Source organism: Neltuma alba, unplaced genomic scaffold, assembly GCF_004799145.2.
Source record: "Neltuma alba isolate B1F8T4 unplaced genomic scaffold, ASM479914v2 tig00011541_pilon, whole genome shotgun sequence".
Lineage (NCBI taxonomy): Eukaryota > Viridiplantae > Streptophyta > Magnoliopsida > Fabales > Fabaceae > Neltuma > Neltuma alba.
The window spans coordinates 548,817-571,252 of NW_021636203.1; the positions used below are offsets into that span (position 1 = coordinate 548,817).

At 33.4% G+C, this 22,436-nt stretch overlaps 4 protein-coding genes across 6 annotated transcripts; all 4 read right to left on the minus strand.

The window, feature by feature from the left end:
* Window positions 1-2,267: 2,267 nt before the first annotated feature.
* On the minus strand, window positions 2,268-3,122 carry LOC114714760 (alpha-amylase/subtilisin inhibitor-like). The gene has a single exon (XM_028899525.1). It carries the CDS (start codon window positions 3,120-3,122, stop codon window positions 2,436-2,438), a length of 687 nt encoding a protein of 228 aa, XP_028755358.1. The 3' UTR covers window positions 2,268-2,435.
* A 1,420-nt stretch (window positions 3,123-4,542) lies between these two features.
* Window positions 4,543-20,729, minus strand: LOC114714789 (alpha-amylase/subtilisin inhibitor-like). 2 transcript variants are annotated; one of them, XM_028899562.1, is made up of 2 exons: window positions 20,725-20,729; window positions 4,543-5,333 (listed from the first exon to the last, which is right to left on the minus strand). In XM_028899562.1, exon 2 carries the CDS (start codon window positions 5,299-5,301, stop codon window positions 4,729-4,731), a length of 573 nt encoding a protein of 190 aa, XP_028755395.1. In that variant the 5' UTR covers window positions 5,302-5,333; window positions 20,725-20,729; the 3' UTR covers window positions 4,543-4,728. The 2 variants fall into 2 exon arrangements, with proteins under 2 accessions (XP_028755395.1, XP_028755394.1); XM_028899561.1 differs by lacking the exon at window positions 20,725-20,729 and having other exon boundaries at window positions 4,543-5,380.
* On the minus strand, window positions 8,911-10,709 carry LOC114714788 (protein Jade-1-like). Of its 2 annotated transcripts, none has more exons than XM_028899560.1 (2): window positions 9,613-10,709; window positions 8,911-8,966 (listed from the first exon to the last, which is right to left on the minus strand). In XM_028899560.1, the coding sequence occupies exons 1-2, from the start codon at window positions 10,618-10,620 to the stop codon at window positions 8,925-8,927; spliced, it is 1,050 nt and encodes a 349-aa protein (XP_028755393.1). In that variant the 5' UTR covers window positions 10,621-10,709; the 3' UTR covers window positions 8,911-8,924. The 2 variants fall into 2 exon arrangements, with proteins under 2 accessions (XP_028755393.1, XP_028755392.1); XM_028899559.1 differs by having other exon boundaries at window positions 8,912-8,972.
* Window positions 12,512-16,886, minus strand: LOC114714787 (probable sodium/metabolite cotransporter BASS1, chloroplastic). Its single transcript, XM_028899558.1, has 7 exons — window positions 16,315-16,886; window positions 14,840-14,933; window positions 14,730-14,763; window positions 14,587-14,641; window positions 14,088-14,171; window positions 13,602-13,889; window positions 12,512-12,898 (listed from the first exon to the last, which is right to left on the minus strand). Exons 1-7 carry the CDS (start codon window positions 16,873-16,875, stop codon window positions 12,761-12,763), a joined length of 1,254 nt encoding a protein of 417 aa, XP_028755391.1. The 5' UTR covers window positions 16,876-16,886; the 3' UTR covers window positions 12,512-12,760.
* Window positions 20,730-22,436: the final 1,707 nt, after the last annotated feature.

Consider the following 22,436-nt stretch of genomic DNA (forward strand, 5'->3'; position numbering starts at 1 on the left):
TGTAATGAAAAACTCAACCTTTTGACCTATTTAGGGTTTTCGTTTTTAGATTAATTTCAACATGTTAATTTATAGTTTGGATAATGTAGAGTTATTCATGGAGTAGTTTTTATGAGGGAGAACATTTAAAAGCAAATCACACACACATTTAAAATGTTAAGGCATAAGCCAATTAATTAAGGGCTCGTTTGGGATAGTGATGAAAAATACTTATAAACACATTTCATATAAATTGAGACAAAACTCATCTCACATACGTACCTTGTATGCTGTAAATCACAATTAAAAAGTTACTTATAAGCTATTCTAAGCGGACTTAATACTTGTGTACTTGTATCTAAATCCACATTCAAAAAGTGTTGAAATAATTAACAAAGTATATATAGCACAGTTGGTAAATAATTGAATCCCTTGTGCACATCATTAGGGTTTCAATTCAGTTGAAAAAGAGCAAAGCCCACTAATTAATTAATCTCCAAGTCTCGAAAAGAATGTTAAGTATCAGTTGGGGAATGCCTTTGATACACACTAATAAACGACCAGTTGAAAATACTACGTGAGAGAAAAAAATTGCATTCATGTCTGGATAAACACCACTTTAATTTCAATAGACTTTTCCTTTGTAACAATAAAACATAGACTACGTACTTTTAGATAAGCTTGAGACTTTTCCGTGGCACCAAGGTCAATTAACTTGATATTATATTACATACATACATATATATATATTGTATTGGTATATGTATCCAATTTTTCCTCTATGTTGCTTGAAGGATTTTGCCCTTGGGACGATAAAATTCTGAGGTGTATGGGTTGGAAATTTATGTGACGTAAGATGATGTTCAAAGGCCCTTGAAGCATTCTGGATTTTGTTGGTTCACATATATCAGTGTAATTCCCCTTTTGATCCCAAGCGTCAATCCCCAAAAAATATAATACTACCTATAGTCCTAATTACAAGACCTCTTTATAATCTACAAACGAGGTCTTATAATTTGGACCGGAGGTAATATAATAAATTATAAATGAACTTCAGGCTTAATTTTTTTGCCAGCATAAACTTGAGACTTCAGCGTGATTAATATTTGCGTTTATGATGAATAAATTAAGAAAAATAAAATCAAAATATAAGGGCATAATGATGATAACTTATAAGTACGTACATGTCCTCCCTCTCACCCCACTCCGTAGAACCAAAAATAGCCGAAAGTTTTTTTTGGAGACATAACCTCCCAATTTCATGAGCTCAATTTGAGCTTTTAAGTTTAAATTAAATCCCATTAATTTAACAAAAAAAAAAAAAGGGAAATGGCCAAGAAGACTAAAACATCGAAGAGATATGAAACCCAACAAATTGCACGGAAAAAAAAAGCCCAAATATCAGGTTCTATGTATGAAGCTTAAAAGAGGTCCATTGTAAATAAGAATGGATTTTCAATAGATGGCACAAAACCAAGCATGTACTGACATAAGTATGTCGTCATGTGTACATTCGGATGATAAATGAGCCACCATCCCAAGCCGAATTAGTTAGTTGCTCGGAGATCTAATATTGGGATTCAGAAAAGGCGTAAGGTACCGGATGATAACACACACACACACACACACACACGCACACGACAGAAAAAGCAAAACAATAATGCATGATTTTAGGCTTTTTTCAAGGCCAAAACATTCACAGGCAAGCGACTAGCTAATAAGTTTTACTACATGCATGATTTTAATACAGCCTATACAGTTAATAAACAAAAAATATTGAGTAATTTTCAAAGTTTTGAAAATGCAAGAACGGACGCTTAATTATAAACCATCTCTGATACTAATTATTAATAGATCCTAATAAATATCATAATGAACACATAAAAAAAAGAAAAAAGAAGCTAAAGTCTAAACAAGCATCGGAGAAGTATGATGAGTAAATATGTATGGTGGAAGATGAGTTACAAAAAAAATTATATCATCTCAATTGATTTCATTTGACAAGGAATTTATTTTTCGAGCATAGGAAAAACAAGTAGCAAGCAAACGAACGTACCTACGTGTCAATTGTCATTAGTTTAAATTAGTAATGAACAGTACAAATATATTACTATAATGTCATTATCATGCATGAGACAATCTATTACCAAATTAATTAATTTTCTTGACTTGACAGCATGATTATAAATAAAATAATCCAATTTTGTTTATAATTGTAAGAAACTGTTACCTAACCATTAATATATAATCATGACTAAAATTTCATATAGACCGTCACTATTATATCATTGATCATAAAGTAAAGACAACCTTATTATTGTCTGCAACACTAAAATAACATAACATATTTGTTTCATCCTCTTGTTATGCTATACGGATGAATCTGCTTAATTATTACAACAATCACCCAAATATTTTAACAGCTTCGATTCACAGAACTATAATGATAATGACGATTATGCCTTCCTCTCAAACATAACAGGAAGAACATTACCATCCAAAGCCCCCAGGATCTTCCCATCCTCTCGTAATCCACCAACAGTCCCACAATCAAACCTACAAATAGGACACACTTCTGTAGGACACCATTGAATATTATAGATTCCTTCGGACTGTGTCTCCACAATCCTAAAATAGTTACTATAATCACGATCACCACTGGGACTACCAGTCACGATAAGTCTTCTTCCACTCGTCGTGTCATTCTCGCCGACCTTCCATTCTGTTGATTGAATGCATAGCGTGATTGCCGAGAACGCCACCCTGAAGTCCCTGTTCACTTTCACGATGTTGTCTTCTCCGGCATACGGCGTGAAGATCACCGGCAGGCCTTCCCCTACGTCGGTGTTCAGCTGGCCGACATAGAGAGGGCAAGAGTTGTTGCGGTCGATGAGAGTGAAGCGGCCGCCGACGTCCGTTATGGCAGGCTTGATGTAGTACTCAAGGCCACGTTGAAGAGGACGGCGATCTGTGTCGAACACGGCGGCGTTGTCATCTGAATGGGATAGGGCCGACGTGGCCATCATCATGATGAGAAGCCATGCGAGGCATAGGACTGAACTGCTTGAAACCAGCTTCATATTGATTCTTTGAATCGATGTGGGTTTGATTGTGTTTTGTGGAGAAGAAAGGATACAAGTCATGAAGTATTTATAGGGATGAAAATGGAGAGATTATTAATGAACTAAAGTCCAAAATGTACAAGTATTTCACTTGTAAAAGAGGTCTTTGATATATAACTATTAGGATATGTTAAAATATAAAAGGGATGGGAAAACTTTCAACCACGTGGGCTGCTTTGTGATGATAAATCATTTATGTCATTGTTCTGACTCTGAGTGCAAAACCGACAGAGTTTTAATTTCAAAAGAATTTCCGGATGTATCTGGATTCATTTTGTCTAGATGACTCGGAGCATCAACTTAAAAATTGTTTGGAATAGCTTTTCAAGAGTGATTTTACGATTTTAAAATAAATATATGAAAGTAATTTTATTTTAATTTGTATGAAAGTATTTTTCTTTAAGTGATTATCCAAAGAAAAAGGTGGATTAGGCATACTGATGTTTCCCTCAATCTGTTATGGCAAACCCAATCTCCATTAGAAGAGATAAAGGGAGATGCCAACAGAAAATGAAGAAGAGAAAGGATATAAAAGTGACACTACCAAAAAAAAAACAGATAATTATTAGCGAAATTAGTGATGAAATTCTATTTCGTAATTAGTTTAGTCATAAATTTCAGCAATGAAACTTTTTCATTCCTAACTTAGTGATGGAATAAAATTTTCAAGTCACAGAATTTTTAGCAATGAGATGTGTAGTCTTTTGGTTTTTAATCGAAGATTTAGTACATTATTAAAATGATTAATGTTTTCGTTAATAAGAAAAGAGTTTTTCAGAATGTATTTTCAGCGACTAACTCCAAAAATAAGTGGTTCCAATTTCACGACGGATTTAGTAACCTAAAAATTTCATTGCTAATTTTCATTATAAAATTCTCATCACGAAATTTTCTATCGTTATTTTCAAATTTTATCATTTTAAAATATAATCTTACAGCAATTTATATAATAACATAATTAATAACTTAATGGTTTAAATATATTTTAATCACAAAAAAATCGATATATTTGCGCGGTTGATATTAACTAGAGGATTATCATCATTAATCTCATCGCTTAGACACTTATTGAAACAAAAAGACAAATTCTCATAAAACTTTTTTTTATGTTTTATTAAAATTAATTCCGGTTGAGTCTTAATATAAAATAAGTAAACTTGTTTTATTTTAAAATATGAGTTCTTGATGTTAAAAGTTTATATGAAATGGCATCTTTTAATAGGTTTATTTTTAACAAGTTTTCAATTTATAAACTTTAAATTAAAGATTAACATGTTTGCATTTAATTACAGTGCCACCATTGATATTCACTGAATAAGCATTTGGATTAAGAAGGCTAACAGTATTAAAAATAAGAGACTAAAATTGCAGTTATAAACTTAACAAACTAGACTAAAAGTTTATGTGAGTTTATAGAACCAAACAAATACTTTAACCTATCTTAGACTATAAAAGATAATTTAGATCTTTATTATGATATTCAACAATAAAGAAACAGAACATATTTGTTTCATCCTCGTATTATCCTATAAGGATGAATTAACAGGCCCCAACACTTATTCCGCTTATAATAATCATCGAAATGTTTTAACAACTTTGATTCAGAAAACTATAATGATCATGACGATTATGTCCTTTTCTCAAACACGACAGGAAGAACAAAACCATCTAAAGCCTCCAGAATCTTCCCATTCTCACGTAATCCACCAACAAACCCACAATCAAACCTACAAGTAGGACACACTTCCGTAGGACACCATCGAATATTATAGATTCCTTCGAACTGTGTCTCCACAAACCTAAAAAAGTTACTATAATCACGACGACTAAGGGCCCTACCAGTCACGATAAGTCTTCTTCCGCTCTTCGGGTCCCTGTTTCCCACTTTCCATAGTGTTGATTGAACACATGTTGTGGCGGCGGAGAACGCCACCCTGAAGTCCCTATTCACCCTCACGACTTTGTCTTCTCCGGCGTGCGGCATGAAGGTCACCGGCAGGCCTTCTCCGAGGTCGGTGTTCAGCTGACCGACGTAGGAAGGGCAGGAGCTGTTGCGGTTGATGAGGGTGAAGCGGCCGCCGGAGTCGGTTATGGCGGGCTTGATGTAGTACTCAAGGCCGTATTGGACAGGACGGCGGTTTGTGTCGAGCACGGTGGCGTTTTCATCGGATTGGGATAGGGCTGACGTGGCCATCATCATGATGAGAAGCCATGCAATTGCAAGGCATAGGACTGAACTTGAAGCCATCCTCATCGTATCGTATGCTGGATTGAGTTGTGTCTTGTGGAGAAGAAGAAAGGATAAGGTATTTAATTTATAGGGATGAAAATAACGAGATTATTAATGAAAGAAAGTCCAAAATGTACAAATATTTTACTTGTACGTATCTTATGAAGAGTTGTTTGATATTAATTAATGATTAGGATTTTAAAATAAAGGGAAAAGGAAAAATTTTCAACGCCGTGGGCACTGGGCTGCTTTGGGATGGTAAGTTCTGACTTTTGAATGCAAAACCGACTAAGTTTATAACTCAATCTCAATTTGGACAAACTTAAAGGCCGTGTTTGGTAGGATTTAGAAAACTTCTCAGAAAAACCCATTCTCCCATTATTTATACCTCTTTCTTTTTTAAATTGATGTCAATAGGTGAAGTTTATAGTTGCGATATCGTAGATTGTTGATTGATATTTTTAAGTATAATTAAGAGTGTGAGTTGGCATTGTATATTCTTTCTCTGGTCTTAAATGTAACAGCTAGTCGGAAGGTTTATTTTGATCTTAGATGTAAGATCTCAATGTGTCTTCTACCACTTCCGGTCCTATTGACTAATTTAGAAATATTAAGAAAGTTACTAAATTAACTATAGTATATATTACAGGATCTCGTTAGCAAAAAAATAAATCACCAGATCTCTCTAAAATACTTATATATATCATTAAATTATATATTATAAATGAGAAAAATTAGTTTGAAAAAAAATGATAAATACAAGTAGTTTAATAATTTTCTCGAAGTAGTCGACTAGGTCTTATATTAAGCATCAGAAATAGTTTTTTTTTTTTGCTTAAATTGATTGCAAATGTTAAAATAAGTTTTTTTTTTAACCAACGGAAGTTTTCAATGCAAATTATTAAAGGGAATATTTAAAAGAACTTTTATTACAAATAATTAATTTAACTAATTTTTTTAATTGCAGTAAATTAGTTATTATGTGCTTGTTCATTCACCACGGATGAGAGTCTCTCTAAGCTCGGAGCGTTAATTAGGTGTCATAAAAGCCGGCGTTAATGAGGCTAGATGACACCGAACGAGTGGATAATCCCAACTAGCTAGCTTTTGTAAATGATATAAATGAAACAAATCTTTTCTTTGTATAAAAAAATGATATAAATGAAACGATAATACAATAGAAAAAAAATATGCATACATTATATAGATTCTTTTTTACACCATATTATATGAGGATATTTATTGCATTTTTCACATATTGCTCGATCTTTTATATATATATATATATATTTTCAATGTTGGTTTGTGTTTTTCAAACTTTTCTCTTTGACTTCTGAAATGATAAGTTCAAGAAAAGCGAAATTAAAATTATTGTTAAGCTTTAGATAAAGTTAATAAATTTTAAGTCTTTTCTTGATTCCAATGCTCTTGTCTTTGACACATAATTGAAGCTCACTAGTTCAGTACGTGACAACAAAATTCTGAGATGCATGGCTTAAAAAGCAAGTCATTGGAGCAAAATTTATTTCTAAATATAAATTACTTATAAGGTGATTAATAACATTTTTTTTTAATTTTATCCCTCTTTATTATAATAAAAAAATGGTGAAAATGTATAACGTATTTTTTATTAATACCCTTTCTTTAATAAGAATAAGTGTAAAATTTTTTATCAAAATAATACATTTTTTCATACGCGAAAATGAATACAAATAACTTTGGCAAGTGCCGGTGATGTTTAAAGACTTTAACAAGGCTTGGGCATTCAGTTGGTCTTCTGGAATTTGTAGGTTCATTAGAGTTTGCCCTATTGATTTGAAAGTCCCATTCCCCAAAAATAAAATATAATACAGCACGGATAAACTTGAGAGACTGTATGAGTGCAAATATTATTATAAAATTTTGAACGGAAAAAACTATTACAAAATTGACATAGTCTCCCTTAAGGGTGTGCATAGACCAAATTGGATCGGGTTTATTATCAACTGGAAGTCTGGTCTAGTAAAGACCTAAGGCTGAAAAAGATAGCTCGAGATTTGGTCCAATCCAGGACTAAATTTAATTTTTTTAAAAAAATTTTTTTCTTCATAGAAGGCAAGATTGTAATTTACTATATAAAATTTTGCATATATTTTAATCCAAAGTTCATCAAATTTGATCATTCCTTTTCAATTTCCCAATAATGTCATGTTTTGTTAATTAATCCTCGTTAATATAGATCTTATGTTGTAGAAAATATATACGCATGCTCATTACTTAGGAAGTTAATAGATTGAATAGACAAAAAACTTATATAGAAAAATTAAATCAAATTAAAATTATATAAATAATAATTTGAAAAAACCAGGCTAAACTGGACTGGACTGGACCAACTGGTCCAAGGGGCCAGTCCCCAATCTAGTCCAGCCTGATGAGACCAGTCCGGTGCAGTCTGATCCAGTCTTGTTTCGAGCTAATTTTTTTCTGAATCGGATTGGATCGGGTTTGCTCAGGTTGGATTGGATCATACTAGACCATCGGGTTTTTACACAGTTCTAGTCTTCCTATACGATACTAAATCAAATGAGTGAACAAGGGTGTTCATGACTCGTGGAGTTTCGTTTCTTCTTGTATTTGTTTTGTGCTAATCGGATGAGGTTATTAGAGTTAAGGATCACTTAAAATTGTCATGCCTTCTAACCTTGTGACCCTAAGAATCTCTCTTAATTTTTGTAAAAATGTAAATTTGACTTTTTATAAATATAGACGGGATGACCAAAAAAAAAAGTTTAAAATGAGTGCCTTTTGACACAGAAGGCTTAAATTTGTGATTAAGAGCCTGTATATGTGGTTTAGGATTCAAAAAATACTTATAAAAATACTTATATATCATACCAACAAAATTATCATGTCAACAAGATTTGAACCTATAACTTTATAAATTACAAACCAAATCCTTACCAATTAAAGCCATCTTTTATTGAAAATATGTTCCACAACATATAAGCTTGTTAAAAAATTTTACATTTTATGCTAATTAACATTTAGTTTTATAACAAGATAAAACCAGGCCACGATATTAAAAAGATAAAACTAAATTCTTGCACATCAATGAATAACACTGCAGCTTGCCCACCATCTTTCAGTAGCGTCAGAATTAATCTCCGAAATGTAAATCAAAAGTTTGGTTTTCAACATTCAACAAAAATGTTTTCGGCCAAAAAAAAAAAACATTCAACAAAAATGTAGTTACATTGAGATCAAGTCAAGCTACAAGCCAGAAGCCAGACTTTATTTAACAAGCTCAAGAGACTCTGTCTAATAAACTACAGGCCCATAAAAAAAACAGATCAGTCAAAAGCTTACATGTCAAATAAATCTCATTGTCTCTCTCTTTACTAAATCGCACAGTCATTGCAGAGAATCATTGTTCACAAAAGATACCCATCTAGAGAACTACAGGATCAAATGAAAGTTGAAATCTGAAGCACCTAAATGTGAAATTCGTGTCAAAAGCCTAACTGAAAGAAGTAACAAACAGTGAAGTTTGTGGACACCGACTAGCACCATTCAAATTGGTACAATACCACAGGACTTGCCCGTGACTAGTATTGCTACTTGTTTTCTTCAGCAACGATTTTGTATTTTCCAGATAGCTGTTGCTGCAAATAGAATAAGAATCATTTACAGATAAGATAGATCATGAGGATTCATTGATAATATCGCAAATGAAGGGAAATTAAAAATATCTTTCACATGTCTAGTTCAATGAAAATCTTGATTTAGACCCTCTAGATAGTATCCAAGATGGTTGTCATCATCATGTTTTAAGTGATCTGATTTCACATTTCTGTCCCATCTTCATCCACCACGTTATTGTCAAATTAACAGTCGCTTAATCCTGGCCCAAAGGACAAAAAGAAAGGCAGATTGGTTTCAACTTGCTTCTATTTCAATTGGTTGACTTAACTCTGAATCACTGCGTACATCGTATTGATATAAATACACTAAACACATGTAAGATGCTAAACTTAGTCACTTTAGGAAATATCAGCTTATTATTTCCAAATAACCCAAGCATGAATCAATGATGTCAAATTATATATTATATAAATTACATTGAAGGTTAATGGATTGTCAAGTTTGACTTAAAAATCTGAAGAAATAGTATCATACAAACAAAAAGCTAAATCATTTAGAAGATAAATTATCTATCAAAATTCAAACTTGTATACTATTAGCACGCCAAACTTATGTCCTAGCTTGACAAAAGAAACATAAAGTTTCCTTTGAAAAATGTACCTTTCTCCATAATTCAGTGTGGCCTCTGCAGAAACCAGCAACGATGGTAGTGCTCTTCTTCCCTTCACGATACTCGATGCTAAGATCCTCTTTCAATCCACAGGTGACATGAAATGCCAAAGGACACTTGATCTCAGAACACACAATGGCACACCCATTTGAAGATTCACAAATGTAACACTTCTCAGACCACCTCTTCTTGGGAACCTTTGAGCAATCAATCCCTTCTCTTCCTTCTGGGTCCTTAAAAAACACCTCAGGCACTAAAAGAGCACACACAATATGGGCCCACCGGTCATCTACAGTAGGTTTCATAGCCCCTTCCTTTGCAGGACAGAGACAACAAGAAATGTTGTTTTCATCATCATTCTTAGTTTCAGAAGACGATGAAACTCTGCATGTTTCACAGAACCAATCACCCTCTGGAATTCCTTTTACAAGCGGATTGCCATAGCATGCGGCGTGAACCATTAGATCACACCCATCACAGAGAACAATTGGATCTGATGGATCCCCATCTGTGCTTTGACATACAGCACATACAATCCCATCCTCATCATCTTCATCAACATCTTCAGTATTTTGAATTTCATTCTCATTCTCATTTTCAACATCGAGGGAATTTGCTACAGGTGGAATTTCAGTATCATTCGCTTCATCATCTATTGATTTTACTTCTTCCTCAATCGATGGTTTGTATTCAACATTAAGGTCAATAGAAGAAACGCCGACATCGGAACCAAAATCAGGTTGAAGAGCCCATACCCGTTTCTTAGCCGGTAACGAATAAGTGTTGACACAAACTGAAACTGCCGAATCAGAAAGAAATGTTGAATCTCGAGATTCTTTACGCTTCTTTGCCGGTAAGGTTGAGCCAGAGACACTGGCGCCTTCATCCTGAGTTTTGCGACCGTGATTGTGATGTCGCTGTTGATTCTGGAGCTCTTGTTGCTGTTGGATGAGTCTGAATCTCTTGAGGGGAGGTAAGCCATGATAATTGGTATCCATTTTTTCTATGGGAGGAGGGGCTTCTGGGTTTGTTTGTGGGGTTTGACGGCAGATTCAAAGGCAGGGAAGGAAAGGTAGGATTGAAAGAAAGAGAAGGAAAGGAAATAGAGGTTTGGAAATTGAGAGGGAGCGAAGGGAGTGAAATTTTCATTTTGGGATTTCGGAATTTGAAGTTTGAACAGAGCGGTGAAGCCAATTGGAACGAGAAAATTGAAGCTTTTGAATATGGCGGGAGACCAAAAATAGTGTGATTTGCTGGCTAATTGTTGCGTTGGGTAAAAAAACCGCCCTTTTTTGGTTCGGTTTTTGTCTTTCAGAAGAACCGGAACCAATAGGCACGGGTTTTCAAGTCTTCAAGCCATTTTCAAAAAAAAAAAAAAACTATACATATGGAAGAAATTACATTTTGTTATAAATTTTATATCTATTAATAATATAATTAAGCAATTCAACATGAATAATTCTTTAGATAAATTAAAATTTTTAATTATATCATTTAACCATGACAAAATAAAAATGTTTTTTAAGAAAGAAAACCACGACAAATGAGATATTATTAAATTTTTATTTGATCAGTCATTCGATTACAATTTACAATAACTTTTATAAATTTGCGTTGGAAACTACGTAAAATCATTGTTCTTTTTCTGCCAACTTGTTTTATTTATTCCTTAAGCATTTAAGAATTCAACTTTAAAATAATGCTAGGCCACACAAATCGCGTATGCTCACTGAGTCACTGTCCACCAGGAATCGTTGTGCGTGGGTAATTAAAGTAATAGCCTATTTGTTAATTTTAATTGTGAAAAAAAGAATTACAATGGAAATAAATATTACTTAAAAATTTTTATAGCTCTAACATGAGAAAAAAATTAAAATTAAAATAATGAAACCTTTTAACAATTAAAGTTGGTCAGTAATAATAATAGTGGACTTTTTATAATTCAACCACCGTTAAAAGCAACCTTCCCGTATGAAATTAACACAAAACTAGATGGTTTTGGTAATTAGCATTTAGCAAAGTAAACCTTCTTCTTCGGTTGAAATTTGTCGGTGGCAATGGTTTTTTCTTTGCTGAGAATAGAAAAGACAGGAAATTTAAAAAAAAAAAAAAAAACACAAAGGCTTGGGAGACATTAACTCATTCCTGTCTAATTCAAATCTTAGGTGCAAGTTGGGTTAATATCACAGATTCCTTTCAAAATACAATCAAAATCTTCAGTATGATTTACATTATCAAGAAATAAGTGATGGTTTGTTTTTATCTTTTGTGCACTTAAAGGCAAATACAATAAATTTGTGTTGAAATGAATTCTCGAGACATTTTACAGACAATGAAATGATGTCTCTTGAAATGACATAACTTCTAAATGAAGAAACAAAATTTCATAGTGCTTGATGAACCAATACTATCTTGGTTATTGAAACTAACATTCTCATTTAAAGCAACATACTTCTAAATGCATAAAGTTTCCGTGAACTAATACTTTCTTTCACCTAATGGGGGTTATTATACCTTCAGATGTCATGTTCTTCCAAAAAGTATCTTCAGATGCTTCAAGGACGTGACCGACTGACCATAATAAGACATTACTTTATACTATCTCCAATTTTTAATATAAAAACTGAATAATTAATTTGGCAAAATTAAGAAAATTAGCTAAGTTAGTTAATTATAACAAATGTATGTAAACTTTCTTAAATTACCATATTTAATCATATACATTGGAATAATTTTTAGTATGAATCCTTTACAATCAATAGGAATATTTTAGAGAAAACAATATAAATTTGAAAGACAATGGATTGAACTTTTATATTTAGGACTAAATTCAATCTTTAACTAGCTCTTATGCTAATAACTAGAGGTAATATATGACTATATAACCTCTTTTCATTGTGAAAATGTGCTCACAGGTTTAAGCTTAGATTTATCACCTAAATTATTATGTCCAAACTCCATCTATCCATGCTGATAGCAGGCAAGCATAATTCAATCTGAACTGAAAGGTAATTAAACAACCTAGCTGCAATTCTAACTGACGATTGAAAAGTATAACGTACATCTTTGAAACAGCCCCAACCATATGAACAAGTTAATGCATAAATTCAACAACTAACTACATACAAAATTCTTCACTCAGGGTACGGAGCGTCTCCAAATTCCTGCCAATGCGCTCCCAAAGATTGAATGACATACACTGGAAACTGCACATGGTACTGTTGTCAGCGGATCCCCAAAATGCTTTGTAGCCAACACAACTCCAAGCACTGAGTTCTGAACGTGACAAGCCACAAAAATAGGCATATTAGTTAACGTCCACAAGTGCTCAATTGCCCATTCAACTTGCATATGTGATACTAGTATGTTTCATTACCCTATAATCAACCTCTAGTCTTTTTATCTCACCAAACGCATTTGCTAATGTATCACACAGAATATTATAAATGAGTAGCAATACTTGTGGTCTATTGATTATAGGCCTAGTCAAAGTTTTATCACACATAAAATCCTTGTTTTTTGGTGCAATGCAGGAGTTTGAGAAATGAGTCGCACTATTCATAACTTAAAGAAGAGTATGCAATCGATAAGTTTTGTTTCATATATTAAAATATATTGATGCATTGATTTAAACTGAAATAACAATATCATTAATTATAATCTCAACAGCTGTATAGTCTTGGTCTTTTCAAAATATCCTGGTATAGTTTCAGAACAATGAAAATATTACCAGTGAACCAGACATTTTATGACGAAATGTTCATCATTTTAACATTCATGTCATTATTTTTCATTGATTTCAGACGTAAAATACCACTGATTGGTTAAGTGACTAATAAGTAATTAATTGATTTTGGGCGCAACCATAAGGGGCAAGTTTTGATTTCTATTTTCTGGTTCAAGACAGAAGGAAAATTTGAATCCAAGACACCTTACTAACTATTGATTACTAGAGTATTCTAGTGGCCAAATATTTTACCTGCATGCCAACCTCAATGGAAATTGTTCGTGATGAAGACACATCTATTCCCAGCATCCTTGCAAGTATGTAACCGAATGAAAACCCAAAAGCATGAAGAAGACAGGAAGCCAGAATTACTTGTCCTCCAGACATGAGGATTGCTGAAGAACTCTGGGCAATGGCACGTCCACATAAAATTGCCACGGTTGCTACAGCAACTGGTGGCATCAATGGGTTGAAAAATTTAACAATAGGTTGGAAAAACTGATTCAAAAAAGCACCAGCCAGAACAGGTAGGAGCACAACCTGTTTGAAATAAGAGAGACAATGATAAAAGCACCTAAGCAGAAGTCACTTTGAGACTAGCTCAGTTATTAAGGGTGAAACGGGATGTGGTAGTGACCAGGATTCAAATCCTCGTCATGTAAATATTTCAAAAAAGAACAAAAAGAAAAGGCATTAAAGCAGATATAGAAATAGGAAAATTTTGATATGCAATGTTACCTGCAAAGTTGATAGCAGCAAGTCAGCTGCATTCACAGCTACATATTTACCAGCTAGTTTTGCTGTCAGAAAAGGAGTCATGACCTCAAACCCAAAAAAAAAAATTGGTGGATGTCAGAAAACAGAAAATAAGCTTTAATGGAAACCTTTAGCATACACTAAATCTAAAAGATAACAAGCCCATTTTCCCTACTGCAACAACAGAATTGCGCATGAGAAGTTAGCATATGTATTGCACATAAAGTAGTCCCAGTGATAATATATCCATAAAGCTTCATGTAAGATCTTTTCCTTGATGATTTTTTCCTTACTTGTGACAATTTTTTTATGTTATACTATTCAGTTAAAGACAGAACATGTCAAATTTATATCATATCAAACATGTCAAGTCAGTATGATAATACTTAATTCTTATGCCTTTACATGCAAAAGGTTTAAGATAGCACATTCCTGTCAACCTTCAAACCAAGAATCAAAATTAAAACAGAAATCATTATACCACAGAGGCAAAAGTGCTTGCAGCTGTCATTACAACAGAAAGCGCCACATTGCCTCTAGCAAAACAAATAGATCATTAGATCTACTAATCCTCTCGGCATGCATTAAGAATGAACTGTCAGAAAATTCTGAGAACCAATGTACCGTGCAAGATAAGTAACAATGTTACTAGCCGTACCTGCAAACAATGAGAAATTACTTTGAACAGGCGGACGAGGGAATTCAAATATAAACGACCAAGATAATGCACATACCACCGGGACAGCACCCAACCAATATTAAACCAGCTGCATAATGTGATGGCAGATTTAAGAGTTTGCTTACAAGAAATCCAGATATTGGCATAACCTGAAAATTGTCAGATATAACATTCTGTCAAAGTAAGATAACAGTCATATTGGATGAAAGTAAACTACAAAGGTGTAAAATAAAAATTTTGACACAAACAAGGATGAATCACGATGGAAAAAAGGTTCAGTGTGCCAATATATTGAGAAGAAAAAGAAATGCATCCTCAAATGCATATCATAGGTGGAAGTGACTACATATCATTGGTATCATCTAAGCAAAAAGAATGTGAAGCTTCCCCCTCTAGCATGATAAACACACGAAAGCTCAATTTCCAAGGAGTTGACTTCTTATCCATAGAATCAAATGCAACAAACTATGCAAGTAAGATTGCTTGTGGTAAGAACCACTTGGTAAAGACAAAAGTTAAATAGTTTAGGGTATGAAACAAGTATAGAACCAAGATACAGCCAAGATATAATGCCTTTTTGTGTAATCACGATCACTGAGGATAGAAGAACACAGAAATCTTCTCATAAATTAAAGAATGTGGGATTTCAGCCCTTTAAAAGTATACTAAGATTCGAAATAGATAGTTGGCTTGAGTCCCTTGGGCTATTGATGCATTAACATCATTTCTGCATCATCCAAAAATTGGTCTATTCCACTGCTTTAATTGAAGATTGTGCCAGCACCTTGGACGAGTTTAGTAGCATAAAATAGTGCCTCAGGAAAGTTCAAAACCTTTGAGCATGTCAACGTTTTGGAAGTAGCCCTAAGTAACATGAGTCATTGCAGTAGCATTTAGTCGACCCAGCATATGTGAAGCCATCAGAGAACATTGTACAATACCCGATTAATGGCATATGGTTCTATCTAATGAGTAATCTCCATGAACTTAATTGAATTTATCAAATGCTAATAACTGCTAAGCACAGATTAACTCATTGAAGGGTGGCCATAATTGTTGGTTCAGTTTCATGCAAAAATGGTCTGTCTCTTCTGCTAACAATGCATAATAATGGGAAAATGCTTAACTTCAATAGGACCATCAAACAGGGGTTCCAAATCCAATACCCATAGTTACAACCTTCAAAATTTAAAAAAAACAAAAAAACAAAACAAAAACAAAAATACATACCAAATGTGATAATACAATGATTTGGCTGTCCGACAATATCCTAAAAATAGATAAGGGACTCATGGAGGAAATGGAGAAAAAGAGTTTAGATGCACTGCAGTTGGTACAGCTCTTCATTAAACACAATGAAAGTCAATTTTGTGTTTCTTTGGTAAATTAAAATCCCCATCATCAACAATAAAGCTAAATAAGGGGAAAGCATTCATCATGAATAATTCACATTGATAAAAATCTTGTCAATCAAGGCACTGGCAGGCAACCAAGGATCGACTATTATAGCTTCTACGTAAGTATACTAACCGAATACTGAAGCACGAATCCAGAGAGTACTTCCTTAGGCATAGCAAGAGCTCCACGAAGATCATCAAGAGTAAGCGTCATACCCATGCCAAGCATGATCGTGGTTAGACCAAGAATGCTAAGTTTGGGCGTGACCCAGTCGAAGGAACTAGGTTTGACCAATCCCAATGCGCACCCAATTGTAACCCACAAGGGAAACGCCGTGGAGAGGACCTCTCCGGCGAGCTCCACCCAATCCCGAAAACTCCGACCACCATTTGCGCTATACCCACTCGATGAAACGCCGCAACGAAGAGGAGAGAAATAGCTTAACCGAAAAGTTTTGGAGACTGCCGATAATGCAGCTAGATTGGTGGGCGGAACACCAACAGATTGGTTTAACAGTGGCTGCGGGCGAAATTTTCGTTGTAGTGTGAATTGAATGCAGGAATTGTCGGGAGGAGGGAACGACGCGAGATGTGAGCTAGTTCTTGAAGAACGTATTGAAACCACCAGATTGGGGTCTGATTGAAGCTTGAGAAGTGGTTTGCCATAGTGAGAGCTTGCGGTTGATGCTAGCATTGGATTGCTTCTCTAGTCTTCGGGAAATCCTGAGTCCAATTAACCGAACAAACACCAAATTCCCGCTCTACCAGTGAGTGTTTGGACGCACCTTGGTCGCTGACACTACAACGAGTTCTAGCAATACAAAGGACAACTCTCCCTCCTGGCTCTTACATGCGAATGCTACGTGTGGCATGGTGATTCTTTGACTGTGAGCGGAGAGAGAGTCACGTGTGAGATTTGCAATAGTTATTGTCTACTGTGCTCAACATTAAAACTAATTAAATTTAATTTTAAATATAAAACTCTCTTTCATTTTGTCTTATAAATTCGTAACTTATTTTTTAAAATATTTTCATTAATTACCTGTCAAAAAATTTTCACTCAAGAATAGTTATAATTAAAAAGATATTTTAAAAAATTATCTCATATTTACAAATAACTAATTTAAATATTTTTTTAATATATTTAAATTAGTTAAGTAGCTTTTAAATTAAGATCGGGTGGTAATATTTTTTTTAATTTTTCTCATTGCTCTGCAGATTTAGCTTTCATAGCACCCATTCAAGTGACAGGATTCTCAGAGTAGCAAATATACCAGACAAAATACCCACTATTACTATAAAAAGCAACAATCAAGTATCATATAGAATAAAAACTTTTCATATTTGAAAAATAATATATCTATTTAAGCCTAATAACATATCTATATGTCAGTTTTGAGAGTGAGAGACCCAGCACAATGGACAATAATGAATCTTCTTTGAATGATTTTTGCGACTTTTCAAAGTAACACAACTAGTAGACAGGTGACGGGTCTGAGATGAGAAAAGAAAGAGCATGTGAGAGAGATTTCATTGTGAAAAAGGGAATAATAGGATGAAAGCTTCTCCTAATTTTCAGTCCTCTTTTGTTCAATTTAGGAGCAACACTTAACAGGGACATTTGCTTTTTCTTTTTGTCCAATTAATTTCATTTTCCCCCTCAGTCCTATAATGAAGTTTCAGATTGTTTGGGGAGCTGTTTGAAATAAATTTGCTGCAATGGTCCTTGATTGAAAATTTTCCCTTGTTTCAATCTGATGACAATTTTTTCAAAGCTCTTAAATATTGCCCGGGTATTCTTCTTGATATTAACACCCATGCCGTGCCTAATATGAAGTTACTAAAAGAAGTTGGAGTTCGTGAATCAAATGCCATCAAATTGTTATAACTGTTTCCCATGGCACTGGCTAAAAATCCCGGTCGATTAAAATGAATGTGGAGGAAAGTAAGGAAATGTGGTTTGATACTTCGAAGTTTCAGTTTATTATGGCCCTTTGGGCATTGTCATCAGTGGGCAAATCTACATGGGAAAAGAAAGCTAATGCTTATAAGAAGGAGGGCTGGTCTGATGATGACATTCTTTTCGCATTTAGAAGGCATCGCTTCTGCATGAAGGTATCAGAAGATAAGATTGACGCAGTGATGGAGTTTTTGGTCAACAAATTGGGATGTGAATCTTCCACTGTTACCAGATATCCACAAATTTTTTTCATTGAGTTTAAATAGGCAGTTTATTCCGAGGGATGCAGTGGTTGAGGCTCTGCTGTCAAAGGGTCTGTTGAAAAAGAAAACCTTGCCTGTTACATTTACCTGCACTGATATTGTCCTTTCGAAGAGGCTTATCATGTGCCAAAAGGAAGCTTGTGCACTATTGAAGCCCTATCAGGGTAAATTGGAGCTTGCAAGGTGAAGTGGGAATGGGGAATCTTTAAGGATCTCAAAGAATGATTACATATTCCAATAAAAGTAGTCAACATATGCCAAAGGAATGGAGCCACTTTCAAAAAACTAGATGTAAACTCTCTGTTGTGGGTCAGCTGGTAAAGTTCAACTTTATAGCATCGTTCATTGAAGTACACAAGAATCACGACCAAAAAAGTTATACTACCTCCAGTCCTAATTATAAGAGTCAGTTGAATGGTTTGAGGAGATTGAAGAAGTAAGTTGAATTAGTTACTTGTCCTAAATCGGTGTTGTCTTTCCTAAAATATCCTTACTAATCAAGTGTATTGACTAGAACTATCATTGTTAGAAAGGCTACTTTGAAAAATATATATATAAATATGAGAGATAAAGTGGATTGGGATCTTATATTTAGGATCAAAATAAAAATCAAATAGGGTCTTATATTAAGGATCGGAGACAGTATGTTTGTTTGTTCATGGCTGGTAATGTTTGGGGAATGGTTTGAAAGTAGTCTAGTGTTAATGTAATACCTCACATTCTTGTTTCATTAAAAAGCAAGGAGGATGGGGGTGTCATTGTGGTGTAAGTGTAAAAACTAGATAATCAATTTATAGATATTAAAAAAATTAGTTAAGTTGATTAAAAAATTTGTATTGATTTTCTTAAAATTCCTCTTCTAATCATTCGCTGTGAAAATTATTTTTATTGATAGAAACTCTATTTATATGCATAAGGGATAGTTTAGGAGGAAAAAAGACTACTGTTAATTCTAAATAAGATCTAATTTGTAATGTTATTTATATTACAAACTAGATACCGAAGGCAATATAAATTTGAAAAGCAATTTGAATTAATGATTGATAAATTGCCCAATTTTATTCCTTATTTCTTTCACCAGCATCATTTGTTAATTCTACTTGACAAGTGACAATTTTGTTAAATATGATTTGTTGTCAGAAAACAATTTCTGTTGTAAACTTGAAATGTTTTTTTTAAAAATAAAAAATGGATCAAATAGAGTTTCAAAACCATTGTTATTGATTCTGTTAAGATAATTATGAATTGTTTTGGTGGAATTAAGGCAATATTTGGTAGGAGGGACGGGGAGTTCAGGAAGACAGGAACGAGGTAAGGAAAACAACAAAGCAGACAAAGTAGCTTAGCTGTATGAAATTATTAGTCAGGGTCCGTTTGTATTAGCGATTAGAAAAGTAGCTTATTGAAAAAGTAATTTATGGAAAAGTGAAGTTGGTAAAAGCTAAATTGGATAAGCTGAATTGTGTTTGGATTGGAGTTCAGAAAAACTAATTTGTAAAAGTGAGATTGGTAAAGAGTTGTTTGGATTATAGTTGAGTAAAGTAAGTTTAGTTGTAAAATAACTAAAATGGGTATGAGTTTTAATAAATAATGAAACATAATTAAAAAAATGATTTCACATAATACAATGAAATTAAAATGATTTAATATGAAGAAGTGAAATTTATTGAGTGGATTATGATTGAATAAAAATAAGTTTGTTTGTAAAATTACCAAAATAGGTATGAGTTTTAATAAATAATAAAATACGATTAAAAAAATAAATTAACATAATACAATGAGTTTAAATTAATTTAATATGAAGAAGTGAAATTTAATGAGTAAAGTAAATTTTAAAATATTAGAGGAATCATAAAAAATTATTGTAAATATAAAGTGAAACATGCATAATTAACATTTATAAATAATCTTACAAATAAAAATTAACAAAATTATGATAAGAGCCAATTAAGTTAAAATTAACTCAAGTCTTAAATTAGAAATAAAAATACCAACGAGTCTCAAATTACAATTCAAGATTTTGGCAAAAAAAAAAAAAAAGATTCAAGACAAGAAAATGAAAGATACCAGGACGAAGGAAAGACAAGAATAGCAAAAGCCTCATACTGACAACCTTTTCCTGACATGGTCCATAAGCTTCTTATTCAAAAAGCTCCCCCTCCTCAACTTAAATTTAATCGTGCGTTTTCACTCTTTTCAACCCTCAAGCTCGGTGGCTCACAAGTAATGCCAAACAGAGACAAATTTTTGAATCGGGCTTATCTTCAAAATAAGCTGCTTATGGCCCATCATACGCTCTCCCAAACAGGCACTCAAACACCACACCTCAATGGCAAAAACCACAGTCGCTCATTCAAAAAAATAAAAAATATGTGATCATCAAAATGATTCGTGTATTCATTTATAAACCAGTGCTTTTATATAAATAGTTCATAGTTAGATTTGATTTTAAATATAATATTTTAATTTTTTTGTTTCTTATTTTTTATAAAAAATCTCTTTATTGATTGTCAGATTCAGATTCCCATAAAAAAATAATTCTAATCATTTAATGCACGTGATTGAAGAGAATAATTTAGGAAAACTAATATATATTTTTGATAAATAACTAACTTAACTAACAAATTTTAACATTTCTAAATTAATTATCTAGTTTTTATATTAAAAATATGAAGTAGTATTATATCCCTTGTGTGTTTACATTCATAAAGTCTATTTCTTCAATAAAAATAAAAATGCTTAAAAAAAATTGAAAATTGTTATATGCTTCAACCATTATAATTATTATTTAATTTAAATAAAATAAAAGGATTTTTTTATTTCTTTCAACATATTACCTCTTGTCCTTCCTTAATATAAGACCTTATTTGATTTTATTTAATTCTAAATATAAGATCCCAAACTACTTTGTCTCTAATAGTTATGTGTGTGTGTATATATATATATTTTTTTAAGGTAATCTTTTTATATTTTAAGAAATACAATACTCCTCCGGTCCTTATTATAAGACCCAATTTGACTTTTATTTGGTCCTAATTATAAGACCCAATCCATTTTCTCTCTTATATTTATGCATTTTTTCCGAGATAATCCTTCTAATAATGATAGTTTTAGCCAATATATTTAATTAGTAAGGATATTTACGGAATGACAACACTTATTATTATAAATAACCACTTAACTTACTTCCTTAATCTCCTTAAATAAGTCAATTGGGTCTTATAATTAGGACCGGAGGAGTACTACTCATTTTTTTTTTTTTTGGCCACCGTTGAAGCGCCCCTCCTTCGGCTCATGTTCTTGTAGTTTAATTTTAAAAAATGAGTCCATTGCCGTGGCAGGGAACTTACCCAGCTCCCACGCAAAGCAAAGATTATCTTCATCAACCGGAGGGTTCCTCCCCTCTTCTATTCTCCTGTGCTTTAGCTTTCTGCAATCAATGTTTTGTTTTCTCCGCAAAACAATCCCTTTCCGAAGGCTTATTGTTTTCGGCACAATTTCTCCGGAGACTATACTTCCGGAATTGCTTTGTTTTCAACGCCAATGGTTATCTGCGAGGTACTGTAATTCAGTCGCATCAAATAGGCATTCTTTCACTGTCTCGTATCTCATTGACACATGTGGCTTCTCTCACCACAAGAAGCTGCTTCAGTTTCTAAGCTCGTCAGCTTCGAATCGCGAGATAAGCCAGATTTGGTTATCAATTTCTTCAAGAGTCAAGGACTCACTAAACCCCAGATTCATCGTTTTGTTAGAGAGCTCCCAAGACTTCTTCGATCAGATCCTCAGAAAACCTTAGTGCCCAAGATTGAGTTTCTTGTATCCAATGGCGTTTCGATCTCAGACATCCCTAAGCTCCTATGTAGTTGCCCTAGCATCATGGTGAGAAGCTTAAGTAAGCAGATCATTCCTTCCTTTCATTTCTTTCGAGATTTGTTTCAATCTGACGCCCAACTCATTCAAGTTGTCACAAATTTCTCGGGTATTCTTCTTGATTTAAACAGCCGTTCCATGCCTAATATGAAGTTGTTA

Excerpts from the sequence above, each read along its gene's own strand:
- LOC114714760 (XM_028899525.1), bottom strand. The coding sequence starts at position 3,122 with ATGACTTGTATCCTTTCTTCTCCACAAAACACAATCAAACCCACATCG.
- LOC114714789 (XM_028899561.1), bottom strand. The coding sequence starts at position 5,355 with ATGAGGATGGCTTCAAGTTCAGTCCTATGCCTTGCAATTGCATGGCTT.
- LOC114714788 (XM_028899559.1), bottom strand. The coding sequence starts at position 10,620 with ATGGATACCAATTATCATGGCTTACCTCCCCTCAAGAGATTCAGACTC. Across the intron at positions 8,973-9,612 it reads ACACTGAATTATGGAGAAAG|CAACAGCTATCTGGAAAATA; the intron begins GTACATTTTTCA and ends TTCTATTTGCAG.
- LOC114714787 (XM_028899558.1), bottom strand. The coding sequence starts at position 16,875 with ATGCTAGCATCAACCGCAAGCTCTCACTATGGCAAACCACTTCTCAAG. Across the intron at positions 14,764-14,839 it reads GGTTGGGTGCTGTCCCGGTG|GTACGGCTAGTAACATTGTT; the intron begins GTATGTGCATTA and ends CATTGTTTGCAG. Across the intron at positions 14,172-14,586 it reads CAAGCACTTTTGCCTCTGTG|GTCATGACTCCTTTTCTGAC; the intron begins GTATAATGATTT and ends TTTGGGTTTGAG.